Genomic DNA, 14,854 nt, shown 5'->3' on the forward strand with positions numbered 1-14,854 from the left:
TATTTCATTACCATACGATAAAGATGTGAGTCATGACTTGTGCCGTTTATTGCGAGGCAGTGGCTTTAACGTTGTCTATAAAATAACAAAAAAACTAAATACCTTAATAAAACGTGATAAGGATATTTTACATAATAACGATAAAACAAATGTTGTATATAAATTAAATTGCAAAAATTGTAATATGTCATATATTGGGCAAACAAAAAGGCATTTACGTACTCGAGTGAAAGAGCATTTTAGCAATATAAAATTGCATGAAACGAATCATTCTGTTATAAGTAAACATAGATTAGAATCAGGACACGAATTTGACTGGACGAAACCTAATATATTACACAATGAGAAATATGTGCGAAAGAGAGAAATTGCTGAAATGTTTTATATTAAAAAATCCAATAACTCAATCAACCTACAGAAGGACACGGATAATTTAAACAACATCTATGACAAAATAATAAAGATCGTGTAGTTTATTATTTTGGATTTAACATATTCAGTTTTTGACGAAGTCTCACACTGACATAACGTTTTATCTCTCTTTTTCAAATTTGGCAAGACGTTAATGATCTTGTAATTGTGATATGTAGAGTTTACAAAATTAAGATTTACATTGTTATACTCTTTTATCTGAACCGTAAGTTATTCAAATTGTTCACAGTCAATTCATGTCTATTGCTGTTTTTATTCAAACCGCCAAAAAATCAAAAAATCTAATTATCGATTTCAATATTCCAATATATACTTGAAAAGGACCACAAACATATGGTCGAAACGTCGTAATTTTTAAAAAATAAACAAGAATTTTGACTAGTTTTGGTCGATTATACATATATATTTTTTAATGATCCATAGAAATTATTCTTTACGAATGTGTTTTATTAATGTACTGCTAATGTTTTTAATTTAATAATAAATTATATGGCATAATTCTTGGAGCACGCTACTACTATTCCACAGTATAAAAAAACCTTTCTCAATTTTAATTTAAAAATCTGCTTCGTCATAAGAAAGACACGATTATTGATTTGATCGATTTAAGGGATTTGAGGGATCCTGTTGTTTTATTCATATATTCACCATATAAATTTGAAGGAGTGAACAGAAACCTAAAAAATAATAGTTATTCATTATATTCTCTTATATACGATACTGTAATATTATACTCTAGTGTTAATAAGTTACGTTTTTTCATTAACTTGCTTCAAGACAATTTACCGATACAAACTCGTAATAATATAGTTAATAAAATTTCATTTGAATGTATATTGTAAATTATAAAAATTCTCAAATTTTTAAAGGAATTTTTAAAGGAATACTACTTTTAAATAGAATAAAAGAATTCAAATATATATATTTCTAGATATTTTTATATTCTACGTAACGGTAGCCTCTTTTGCTTTATGTTTGTTTCTATCAACGTCGTTTAACTTTAATCTTAGCTTAACTTACTCTTTGTCTCCTTCTAACTGTTCCTTTAGAAAGAGACAAAGAATGAGTTAAGCTAAGATTAAAGTGGCGTTGGTAGATTAGACCAATGCGAAATAGACGGCTCTGCCTTCTTACGGCGCTCGATCGCTAGCACGAATTTGGAGAGGGACAAACGGCACCGTGCTTTGCTATTACATACCGTTTCTCGATTGAAACGTCTGTTAACGACCTCAGAAGTTGTGTGTTTACATATGACATACACATTTATTGTAATATCGCTAAATGTTGTTAGTCTTTGTAAGTTTCTCGAAATAATAAGAAATCATAAGTGCGCATATATATTTTTCATGTTACAATGATAGTGGATAAAACATTAATTTATTGCAGCTAATTATTGTAACGAAACATACACTTCCATAGAATTTGTGATATATCCCATTATACAGAGTAAGTCATTCAAAATTAAGTTTATTTTTATATATTTGTCTTAATTCCTTCTTTTCCACTAAATCATGGTAGAGACAGTACTGTGTTTAATTTGTCCGTTTGTACTTTCTAACAAAAATATATTTTTACAGATATCTAAGATAAAAGTAGTATCATGTTTCTAAAACTATTGTTAAGTAGCAGTTTAACAATTATCGTCGCGGCGGTTTTTTTAACCGACGATCAGATAATTAAAATATCTCAAGAAGAGTTAAACGGGCAAACGAATTATATATTACCGCCACAATATGATATCATCGTTACACATATCGAAAAAAATATTTTTGTCAGCAACTGTAGTATACGTATAGGGATTATATATCCAACATCAAGCATATTATTGTATTTACACGTAAAAGATATTGGTCTAACTGCGTTTCATTATCCAAATTATTATTCCAAATATGATATTGATAAAACGATCATTTATCCATCGGTAAAATCTATGTATGATATTGAGAAAAACATTGTCAAATATATATTCGCTAGTGATCTATTGCCAGGATATTACATCATAAAATTAGTTTATAATATAACTGAAGGTACAGGCCTAAAAAACTTTTATAAAAGAGATGAGCGACAGTGGTAAGTAACTGTTAAAATGTTAAATATATAGTAATTTCACGATGTTTATGAACAAACCCTGGTACAGCATTCTATTTCTATTTAAAAAGTATTTTCTAAGAAAAACACATTTATACATAGACATGTACGTATCTGAAATGTTTCCATTCTTAATTATATGTTTCTTAACATCTTTTAACATTTTGCAATTTAATATTACCATTATTATTAAAATGAATGTAAGCTGCAAATAAAAATTAATTTAATTAAAGTAGTCAGCAATAATACACGTCTTATACAGCATTTTATTGTCAACACTCGAACGAAATCAAATATTCCGGTAGAGTTTCGAATTGTTTTCAAAATATAAGTATGATTTTGAAGGATTTATATTTTTATAGAACTTGCTTATTTGAAATTTGAAATTTTGAACAAACATTTAAGTTTTACACTTTACTTTGACAATACCAAACATTAGGAAATTCGTTTCTAATATTGAAAAAATTAATAAAAAATTTATAATTCAGAAGGAAAACATTTCCAGATATATGAATTCTTTTATCCTTATAATGTTTATTTTATCCTTATAATGCTAATTTTATGTTTATATGAATTCTTTTTATCCTTATAATCCATAAAAGTCATTATCAAAATTTAATTAGATCATGAACACTCACAACTTTCATAAAAACACTCTGCATATAATATATAAAATTAAATATACAAGCTATACTTATGCTGTTTCATGTATTTAAACGTGCATCTACACACACCCATACTATTTAGAAACAATACTAATTTCGCTAATAACTAAGACATATATACATATGTGTTTTATTTAATAAACTATCACTAAAATAGACAGTTTCTTGAACTTGTATAAAATTATGTAAGGAATCGTTGATAATATATCAATTAAAATCAATTTAAAAAAGTTATTATTCTAATACTGTTTTATATTGAAATTTATTTTAATTTTATTAAATTTTCATACTAAATATTAATTATTAAATATTTATTTTGTACCTGTACATTCTAAAATAAACATTTTATGAATCCCGCACAACTAAAATATATGCAACTTTTATACAATTTCATTGAAACCACTTTTGCATAAGGTTTTTGCGGTGTTTTTTATTATTGTTAATTCATATTTCTAAATGTGATAGGTTGGCAACGTATGTTGATATTGAAGGGATCCAACACATGATTCCGTCTTTGCCCGGATTTGAATCTTTAAGAACCTTCATGTTCCATAGGCCTATCTATAATATCATTGTAGAACATTATCAAAACTATACAGTTTTATCAAATGTACCGATACAAAAAATAGAAACGAATGATAAAAACATGACGAAGACATATTTTAATACGTTTATAAAGCCTATTTATCTTTTATTTCTGACTAACCGAATTAATTTATCTCTTATACCTGGTACAAATGAAAGTATCAGAATTAATATGTGGTGTAGAATGCACTGCGAATTTGCACACAAATTTGCTGAAAATATAACATCGTACTTGTTCGATAAATGGAAACGTTTGAATCAAACTTGGCAAATAAATCATGTTGCACTTCCGGATTTTCAAAACGAAAGCATCATACATCTGGGCCTTATTCTTTACAGGTAACTATATAATTAGAAAAAATTAATATATTTCGAAGATGAAAAGAAAGGATAACAATTCATGGTAACTAAAATTATTTACATATCTTTTCTCTATTTTTAAAATATTATTTGAATATATTTTAAAAAATAAGTAAAATTGTATGAAGCAATGAGAGGAGAAACATATCTAATCGTTTATTATTAGTCCAGTTTATTATTTGTTCAGAAAGTTATTGCGATTTTTGTTGTTTAAAATTTGGCGCTTTTTTTACGTTGTCTTTCTTTTGTATCTATGTTATATCAATTTAAAAGCGCAAACTTCGCTCTACATTTTAATAAAAATAACTGTGTTTTGATATTGGTTTGCGATTTATTTAAACTATGAAATTAAGAATGGAAAAATAGCAAATTCCAGCGATTTTTTTATATGAATTCAAAATGAGTCGTAAAGCAGCTGAAGGCTTGCAATATTAACGATGCACTTGGTCCAGGAACCGCTAATGAACGTACAATGCAATGGTGGTTTCCGTAAATTTCAGTGGAGATGAGAGCCTTGAAGTTGAAAAGTTCTGGACGATTGCGATTATTGACGACGACCACTTGAAGGTGTTAGTTGAAACAGAGTCACGCACATTGATTCGAGAACTAGCGGAAAAACTTGGCGTAAGCAAGTCAGCTGTTTCTGATTACCTGGAACGAATTGGAAAAACAAAAAAGCTCGACAAATGGATGCCACATCAATTGAGCGAAAATCAAAAGAATCGTCACTTTCAAGTGTGTGCTGCATTGATTTTGCGCAAACAAAATAATCCGTTTCTTGATCGCATTGTAACGTTTGATGAAAAATGGATCTTACGATAATCGTCGACGTTTTGCACAATTGTTTGACCATGATGAAGCGCCAAAACACTCTCGGAAACCAAATTTGCATTAAAAAAAGATTATGGTGACTATTTGGTAGTCGTCAACCGAGATAATCCATTACAGCTTTCTAAATTCGGGCGAAATTATCGCGGCAGAGAGGTACTGTCGAGAAATTGGCAAAATGCATCAGGAACTGATACGTTTGCGTTCGGTTGGTCAACAGAAAAGTTCCAATTGTTCTACACGACAATACTCGACTACACGCCGCACAACCGACGCTGCATTAATCAATTGAGCTATGAAGCTCTATGAAACTCTGTCTCATCCATTATGTTCGCCGGTTTTCTCACCAACTGACTATCACTTCTTTAAACATTTCGACAATTTCTTGCAGGGGAAAACCTTTAACAATGAAGCTACTGTCAAAAACACCTTTGAAGAGTTTGTCGCTTCTAGAAATCTAAATTTTATGCTACAGGAATAAATAAACATTGTTTCTCGTTGGCAAAAATATTTAAATTTCAATGGTTCTCTTTTCAATTAATAAAGTTTACTTGACATATTAATAAGTTTCACTTTTAAAATATGCGTATTAGAACTTGAAGGTTAAAAACCACAATAACTTTCTGGACAACCTATATCTTCAATGTACATCAACTTATACGAAAAATAATATTAAAATATATATATTTTATAATCATAAAATTGAAAATTACAAATTAAAATATAAAATTGTAAATTAAATAATTATATTAAGGTATAAGTATAGGCATTAATAATAATATATAATTAATATGTTAATTTAATAGAATCATTTAATTATAAATTTGGAAATACAATATTTTTTATGTGTTATTATACAACAGAAATAGACATTATTTATAATTTTCAGAGAAGCAGATATTATCTACAATGACAAAGTAGATTCTGTTGCGACTAAAATCAAAGTTGCCCGCTTCATGGTCCATAAAATAATACAGGAATGTTCTTATTATGAAAATCCACTTTGGCCGTTATCCTCTTTGTTAAATGAAGCTATTGTCGCATTTCTTGGATCATATGTCACCAATCAGGTTATTTTAAGCATTCTTTAGCGCAAAACATGCTCACTAGCAAACAACATGATGGATATATATATATATATATATGTATCATAATATATATATATATATATATATATATATGTATCATATTATTTGCAAGTGAGCAAGGTTTGCGTTAAACATATATATACAGGGTGTTCCATTTTAACTTTCACACTCGAATATCTTGAAACCATGGCGGTTTCGGTGAAAATGTTTTAAACAAAAGTTGTAATATATAATAATATAATAATATAATAATAATATAAATAAATAATAATAATAATAATAATAATAATAACACTTATGTAATTAATATTATAAAAGAAGTAATATACACATGAAAATTTTGTAATTGTAACATACAATTTTATAAAGATCATCAATAAGAGAGGAGGAGAAAGGATAAGATAAAAGAAGATGTAAATATATAATATCCATTTATTAAATCATATACAGGGTATCCCATTTTAACTTTCACACTCGAATATCTCGAAACCATGGCGATTTCGGTGAAAATGTTTTAAACAAAAGTTGTATGGTTTTAAGGGGGCCATAAGATGGTGTCATTACTTTTACCTTGAAAAGTCGTTTGAAGGTCACGTGAAGGTCACCTCCAACTTTCTAAATAAATAGGGGGTTCCATTTAAAAAATTGAATGTGACCTTCACGTGACTTTCAAACGACTTTTTAAGGTGAAACCAATGACACCATCTTATGGCTCCCTTAAAACCATACAACTTTTGTTTTTAAAACATTTTCACCGAAACCGTCATGGTTTCGAGATATTCGAGTGTGAAAGTTAAAATGGGACACCCTGTATATATATATATATGGTAAATATTTACCTTTACACAGCCACCCCCAAATGACTTGACCTTGACATATATTGTCAAGGTCACTGTCCTGAATAACATCCAAAAGGTTTTAGGCGTCGCTCGTTGTTTATTAAAAAGTTATGAACAAAAGATGTTTCATAAATTCATTAATACATTTATCGAAAGAAAAGTCAATTGTTACATAATTTCACATAGATTTGTAACTTTCTATGCAGAGAGAAGTGTATGAATTTAATACAATTGAATATAATTGTAAAATATCACAAATGTATGTGCACACACACACACACACACACACACACACACACACGCGCGCGCGCGCGCGCGCTGGGAGTGCGGGGGGGGGCCTTCGGCCCCCGCCGGTAGGCAAGGTGGACCTTGCTTTACAACTTACAGCATATATCCATTGTGATTGAACTCTTCGCAATGCGTCCCCTACCGGCCGGGTGGTCGCGGGAGGGTGGGCCGAAGGCCCCTCTTGCACCCCTCGCGTGTGTGTGTGTGTGTGTGTGTGTATACATACATTTGTAATATTTTTTAATTGTATTAAATTGTATTAAATTCTATATAAATTTAAATTGTTTCTTTTACAATGTCATCCTCAATTATAATCGATATATATGCAAAGATCAAAGAAATTGAGATGTTCTTCAATATGTTTATTCCTTTATAACTTTTAATACGAAAGGTCTATTATTGTACATGGTGTCCAAAAATTCTGTGAATCTTATAAAGCTTCTTTTGTTTATAACTTTTTAATAAACAACGAGCGACGCTTAAAACCTTTTGGATGTTACTCAGTGCAGTCACCTTGACAATATATGTCAAGGTCAAGTCATTTGGCGCTGGCTGTGTAAAGGTAAATATTTACCATTATAGCGTGTAATTCTTTTTATAAATCAGAATATTAGGCGAAGATTCTACATTTACAAAAAAGAGTGAATTTTTAAAAAATGCTAATTTTCAAGTAAATCTGCAACATACATAAATAATACAATTTAAAATATTTTTACATTTTAATGTTTCTTTTATTTTGTGTGTATGTCAAAGTCACTATGTTACATTTGTCCGACTTTAAATTATTATATAAAAAAAAAGAAAAATACATTATCATTCAGATTCCACATAATATATGTATACATATAGAAATTGTGTAATAAGATAATTTTACTATATAATATATTTTAATAATTCTCGAAATATTTAGTTTTAAAGTTATATGTCGAGTAATCGTTTTTGTTATTAATATATTATATTTTTAAATTATTTATTCTATATTTTAAGAGTATAAGAGTATAACAAATTTTTTTTACATACACGTAGAAAGTAGCAGCCCTAATGCATATTGCTATTGTTATTGTGTGTGTTAAATATAATATTAATTAAATAAATACATTTAAACCATTTTCTATAGGTTCTCCCAAGTACTCGGATGATGGACTTGTTTGTGGTACAAATTCAACACGAATCCCTTCATTTCGATACTGAATATAAAACATCACTTTACACACAATTCAGCACAATCAACAGTTCTGTTGAAAATTTTCGTTACATTAGAGGTATGATAATATAATTAAAAATTCATTATGCGTAAATTTTTGAATATAAATGCTTAAAAAACAAACAGAATAACTGATAGAAACTTTAATTTTATATATAATCTTTTCATTATACACATGCACACATATATACATACATAATGGAGCTGTAGTATATAAAATTATACATATATAAAATATATTACATACAGGGTGTCCGATTCCTGAGTAATCAAACGAAAAGTAGTAGTAGATTGGGTCAAACTGAGAAGAAAAGTCCTCATTTTGCAAAATTCGCAATAATTATTAAGAAATAAGCAAAAATGTCTTGGTACATGAGAAGCGGTAAACCGCTTGTAGTGTGTGATTATTAAGTGATCAAACAAATGTGGTGATAGATTGGGTCAAACCGAAAAGAAAAGTTCTCTATCATATTGCAAAATTCGCAATAATTATTAAGTTATAGGCAAAAATGTCTCAGAGTATAAGAAGCGGTAGATAGATCGCTTCTCATGCGCTGAGACATTTTTGCCTATAACTTAATAATTATTGCGAATTTTGCAAAATGGTAAAGGACTTGTCTTTCCAGTTTGACCCAATCTACCACCACTTTTCGTTTGATCACTCATTAATCGGACACTGCGAGCGATCTATCGCTTCTCACATGCGCCGAAACATTTTTGCTTATTTCTTAATAATTATTGCGAATTTTGCAAAATAGTAGAGAACTTTTCTTCTCAATTTGAACCAATCTACCACTACTTTTCGTTTGGTCACTCAGGAATCGGACACCCTGTATACAGGATGTTTCTTTTTAAGTGATACAGTAGATTATCTCGCGAACCGATGATTTTATTGAAAAATTTTTCGAACGAAAGTTGCATAGCTTGAAGGGGTATACATGATGAAAATATGGACTTGACCTTGTCAAAGTCAGGTCAAGGTCATTAATGCTTTTTTAAATGAATCTCTATTTCTTTATTACATATTCTTGTAGATTACCTCGAGAGCTTTTCAAAACGCTATAATAAAGTATTTTTTTATTCAGTACTTTTCAAGTTATGTCTTAATTTTACATAAGCTATAAAATAGTAAATCTAGTAAAATAATCATTTTTCGATTATCTTACCTTAAAACTTTAATGTACTAAATAATGAGACGAATCAATTGGTGTAAAGAAAAAACATAGTTGTTTCTAAGAAAAATATGTAATTTGCAATTAACAATTACATATTTTTTCTTAAAAACAACTATGTTTTTTCTTTACACGAATTGATTCGTCTCATTATTTAGTACATAAAAGTATTAAGGTAAGATAATCGAGAAATGAATATTTTACTAGATATTTTATAGATTATAAAATTAAGAAATTATTTCAAGCCTCAACTTGAAAATCACTCAACGCAAAAATACTTTATTATAGCGTTTTGAAAAGCTCTCGAGATAAGCTATAAGACTGAGCAATAAAAAATTGGCATTTCCGTTTAAAAAATTAAAGATGACCTACATGTGACCTTCAAACAATTATCCAAGGTCGAATCAATGGCACCATCTTATGTTCTCCTTCGAGTCAATCAACTTTTGTCTGAAACATTTTTCTCTAAAATCATTGGTTTACGAGATATAGCACTGTAAAAAGAGACACCCTGCGTAGACGAAACTCTCTGTGAGGATCAAGATTAGATGTAGAATGAACTTCGCTTTGTCTTACAAAGTACACTTCGTGGACGCAATGAGTTCCGTCTCCCTCCCCCTTATTCCTTATGGGAGAGTTCTACTTCCAGAACGGACAACATAATGCAAACGTATTCCTTTAAATGTAAAATTTTGTTTCGATTACATTACATAGTACAAAGAGTATCTTATTGTAAATTAGTACAATGTAAACTAACCTCATACATAATGCTTTTAATATCATATTATGCACTTTTACCATAATTATTAATTATTATTTACTATAACTATTATCTTATTCATATTCTGATGTAAATTATATAATTATAGTATCCAGTGTATTGCGTATATTACAACACATGATTACTGAAGAGATATTTTGGCAGAGTATCCGTATATATGTAAAGGACAAGTAAGTAATACACTATATTGCTATAATTACTATTTTTATTTAAATTAAATTAATTTTATTTTTATTTAAACTTACACCGTTTCCTTCATACTTTATTATCTTTATTATTACCATTTCCAATACTTTTTACCTTCAATATCATTAAATATTCAAGATATATTTTCATTTTATATATACACTTATCTTTAAAAGTAATCAGGTTTGGCCATTTCTTTTAAATTATAATTTAAACTGTAGCATCAAATATTTATATAAAAACTATAAATCATATGATTAATTATGTAATTAATTATATATTTAATTAAATTAAACATAAAATATAATTAACAATTTTAAATTGTGATAATTATATATATATATATATATTTGCTTATAATACCTTTCATTGTCACATCAATAAATTTTGCATAAATTTTATAACTTTAGCAAGCCAACTCTTAACTATTTTGATGAAGTTATGAAGAACCTTTCGTCTATTCAAATGTCTACAGACAATTTACTTATAAGGCAGCTAATTGAGTCTTCAACAAAACGAAAATATTTTCCTGTATTGAAAATAGTACGAGATTATAATCAGCCTATCGGACGGATAAATGTAACGATACAACATAGAAATTTACATAAGATAGTGAATAATGACAAACCTATGTCGTATATTACGCAGTTGAGTGACTGGATAGTATTTAATAAACAACAAATTGGTATGTTTGCAATAAATTTATTACATTTTATAATGTATATCATACATACACATTGGAGAAAAAGGTTTACATTATTAAAAATATTATTTATTATATTATGTATTATATACATTACATTTATTATACATTAAATATACATACATACATACGTACCATTATTAGAAATATTCAACTTTCATGCAAAATGATTTTATACCTAATATAATATACAATTTGCATTTCCATTTATGTTCACTTTATGATACATTTTTGATCTGTGTTAATGTATAAAAGTATAAGTACAAAAGTATAAACAGACACTTTTACTGATAAACCCTTTGAAAGAATTATATATATATATATATATATATATATATATATATATATATATACAATTTATTTATTTTCGGCAGGATATTATCGAGTCAATTACGATATCGAGATCTGGCGAAGAATTGCAAGTTATCTAAATTCTGAAAATTATATGAAAATACATGTTTTGAATCGTGCCCAAATTATCGATGACGCTTTCCACTTAATGATAACAAACCAACTTAATTCCACTGTATTCTGGAATATTACGAAATATCTATCACGAGAAACAGACTACGTGGCATGGTATCCTATGTTCAAAGCTTTGGAATATCTGTCCAATATCTTTCTATTTCAGGAACCAATATATTTTAATATCAAGGTAATAACACATATTATAAACAATGTCAATAATGATGCCTTAAACATACTAAAAACATATTACTTATTGCACATATTAATATTGTGTGCATTTATAACAATAATTATTAAGTGCTTTCAGAAAAAATACATACAATAAAATACATGTAGCTAAAAAAATTTGATTACGATTTTTAAATATATTTTGGATGAATGATAAGTATCTATTTCTATTCGAATAGAGTATATACTAATTATAAAAAGTTGGAGAGGAAAATAGAGAAAAATATGAAAATTGTTACCATTTTTAATCAAAGCATGATATTCATAATGACGATTTAAATATCATTAATTTTTAGATAGAAAATTAGTAGAAAACATATATGTACATCAGTTATTTGTGTGTTTAATACACACACAAACAGTTAAAAAGTTATTAAATTATATTATACATATAATGTCTACATGTATGTCTATATGTCTACAAAATATTTTTGTATTTTGTAGACATATATTTGTATATTTTGATATGGACATGTGTGCATGTGTTAAGCATGTGTGAATATGCACGCAAGTAAAATTCAAATTTGTGTAAATACGTATACAATATAAGTATAGCTATACATATAATAGATATCTTTATAAAAAGAAATTTAGAGCTGTTTACCAAGACAAAACGTTCTTAATATATAAAACCATGTAAAATACATTTGCGCAAGATATCTTTCGGTATGGCAAAATATAATGCAAGAATCGAAAAATATAAAATTTATATCAAGTAACAATATAAATACATATAAATATATATAAATTTATATATTTAGGGGAAAATGCTAAACTTACTATACGATTTGCTTGATAAACTAAAATACGATGAAGTTTCTAATGAACACGATCTTACAAAGAGTTTAAGAATGGAGGCTGCGAAATGGACATGTAATCTTGATGGTCGCATATGCATAGAAAATGCCCGACATAATTTAAATCGACATCTCGCAGATCCCGAAAAGAACACGTAATTTTTCTTATATATTCTCGGTTATTTTAATTTAATTGTTTTGTTGATACATGTGCAATGTTTATTACATTATTTATATATCAAAATTATATATCAAAATTTAAATTTATTATGTTATGTTATGAAATTATAATTTGTTAAATTATTTAATCAAAATATAAGATTAATATGTGCAAAACTTTTATATTGGAATTTGTTTTTTGTTAAATCTCGTAGGCTTTTGCCATGGTGGAAAGAATGGACATACTGTCAAGGTTTAAAAGTATTGTCCTATTCTCCTAGCAATGAAGATTGTCCTTGGTGGGGAGTATATCGTCTGGGAAAAGAAAAATTTAAACCTAAACTTTTAAAATTTCTCTCTTGCCCTGAGGATTCACAATTTATTAAAGACTATCTAAATCTAATAAAAAATGATAGTACAACATCGATTATGTTTTTAAAAGATTTTTCCGATAAAGATTATATTAATTATTTTCTTTTTACAATTGCGAAGCATGCAAGGGATCCTGTAATACTCAGTTTCATATTACACAATCTTGAGAATATAAAACCTAAGTAATACAGTTTTCTCTCCGTAAATATATATCTATCATTCAACAATTTATTTGTGTATCAATAAATTTATTGTTTTACTGTTATAGACAAGTCAGCGAGTATGCAACGTTTATTATTATTATTAATCATGTGTATTCCACAAATCAACTCGAAAAGGTAAAAATTGCATGTGCTTATGTACATATATATATGTAAAATAAATAACCATGATGCGACATCAAATATTGCTGTTTAATATCATCAAAATGATCTGTTTTAGATAAACGACTTGCTAACAGATAAATTTTTTAAAGTGACACAAGTTGAATTAAATGAATGTAAGAAGTTATGGTTTTTTGTGAAAGAAAAAAATACGAAAGTAAAGGTAAATTTTATGAATATCATTTAAAAAAACACATGGTTGTTTCGAAGAAAAAATATGTAATTGTTAATTGCAAATTACATATTTTTTCTTCGAAACAACTATGTGTTTTCTTTACACCAATTGATTCCTCTCATTATTTTGTACTTAAAAGTATTAAGGTAAAATAATCGAAAAATGAATATTTTACAAGATATTTTACAGTTTATGTAAAATTAAGAAATGATTTCAAGCCTCATAACTCGGAAAGTACCTAATGAAAACTAACTTAGTTATAATGTTTTGGAAAGCTCTCGAGATAATCTACAAGAATATGCAAAAGCATATAGTGTGTCCCATTTACAAAGTTGAAGGTGATCTTCACGTGACCTTCAGCTGAATCTTCAAAGTCAAACTAATGGCACCGTCTTATGTTCCCCTCGAAACCATACAACTATTGTCTGAAACATTTTTCCCAATCTCTTTTATTTTAAGAGATATTCAGCTGCATCACTTAAAATGACACACCCTGTATATACACATACACGAGATAATATTTAATATAATATTTATTAATAATTATTGGCTATTCACACTAATACTTAATACCGATATAATCTGTTTTAGACAAGCAAATTCACAGAATTAGCAGAAAATTTCAGATGTGTGCAGCAATATATTTCGAATATTGAAAGCAAGATACAAATGCGCTTTTTCGAAATCAAAAGTCAACAGAATTACTTTCAAAATTTTGTCAAATATCAACAGTAACCGTTTAATAATAGTAACAATTGTGACGCGAATACATCTATATATCTTTTTTACAAATAGCTTTTTATAATGTTTATAGTTTTCGATTTATTATTTATGCTTAATAATATATAATTAAATGCAGATGCATTAACAAGAATTCATTTTAGCCCGCAATTCACTGATGTTTTTATTTCCTTATTAACATGAAGAAAAGCAAAGTGTAAATTATATTCATAATAATAATATATAAATAATTATATTTAAATTATGTTATATTATAATTAAATTAATTGTAAATTATATTCATAATTATAATATATAAATAATTATAATTAA

The 14,854-nt window shown here is 27.6% G+C and overlaps 1 protein-coding gene across 1 annotated transcript; it reads left to right on the top strand.

Moving 5' to 3' along the window:
- The first annotated feature begins 1,557 nt into the window (after positions 1-1,557).
- Positions 1,558-14,536, top strand: LOC145961658 (aminopeptidase N-like). Its single transcript, XM_083082091.1, has 14 exons — positions 1,558-1,728; positions 1,819-1,878; positions 2,010-2,502; positions 3,651-4,109; positions 5,848-6,028; positions 8,291-8,435; positions 10,419-10,500; positions 10,927-11,201; positions 11,594-11,874; positions 12,677-12,867; positions 13,087-13,425; positions 13,512-13,581; positions 13,685-13,789; positions 14,393-14,536. Exons 3-14 carry the CDS (start codon positions 2,033-2,035, stop codon positions 14,534-14,536), a joined length of 2,742 nt encoding a protein of 913 aa, XP_082938217.1. The 5' UTR covers positions 1,558-1,728; positions 1,819-1,878; positions 2,010-2,032.
- Positions 14,537-14,854: the final 318 nt, after the last annotated feature.

The sequence above is a fragment of the Camponotus vicinus genome, unplaced genomic scaffold (genome assembly GCF_025532165.1).
Source record: "Camponotus vicinus isolate PSW18456_S1 unplaced genomic scaffold, iyCamVici1.0 SCAF_11, whole genome shotgun sequence".
NCBI classification, from domain to species: domain Eukaryota; kingdom Metazoa; phylum Arthropoda; class Insecta; order Hymenoptera; family Formicidae; genus Camponotus; species Camponotus vicinus.

Excerpts from the sequence above, each read along its gene's own strand:
- LOC145961658 (XM_083082091.1), top strand. The coding sequence starts at position 2,033 with ATGTTTCTAAAACTATTGTTAAGTAGCAGTTTAACAATTATCGTCGCG. Across the intron at positions 12,868-13,086 it reads GCAGATCCCGAAAAGAACAC|GCTTTTGCCATGGTGGAAAG; the intron begins GTAATTTTTCTT and ends TAAATCTCGTAG. Across the intron at positions 13,582-13,684 it reads CCACAAATCAACTCGAAAAG|ATAAACGACTTGCTAACAGA; the intron begins GTAAAAATTGCA and ends GATCTGTTTTAG.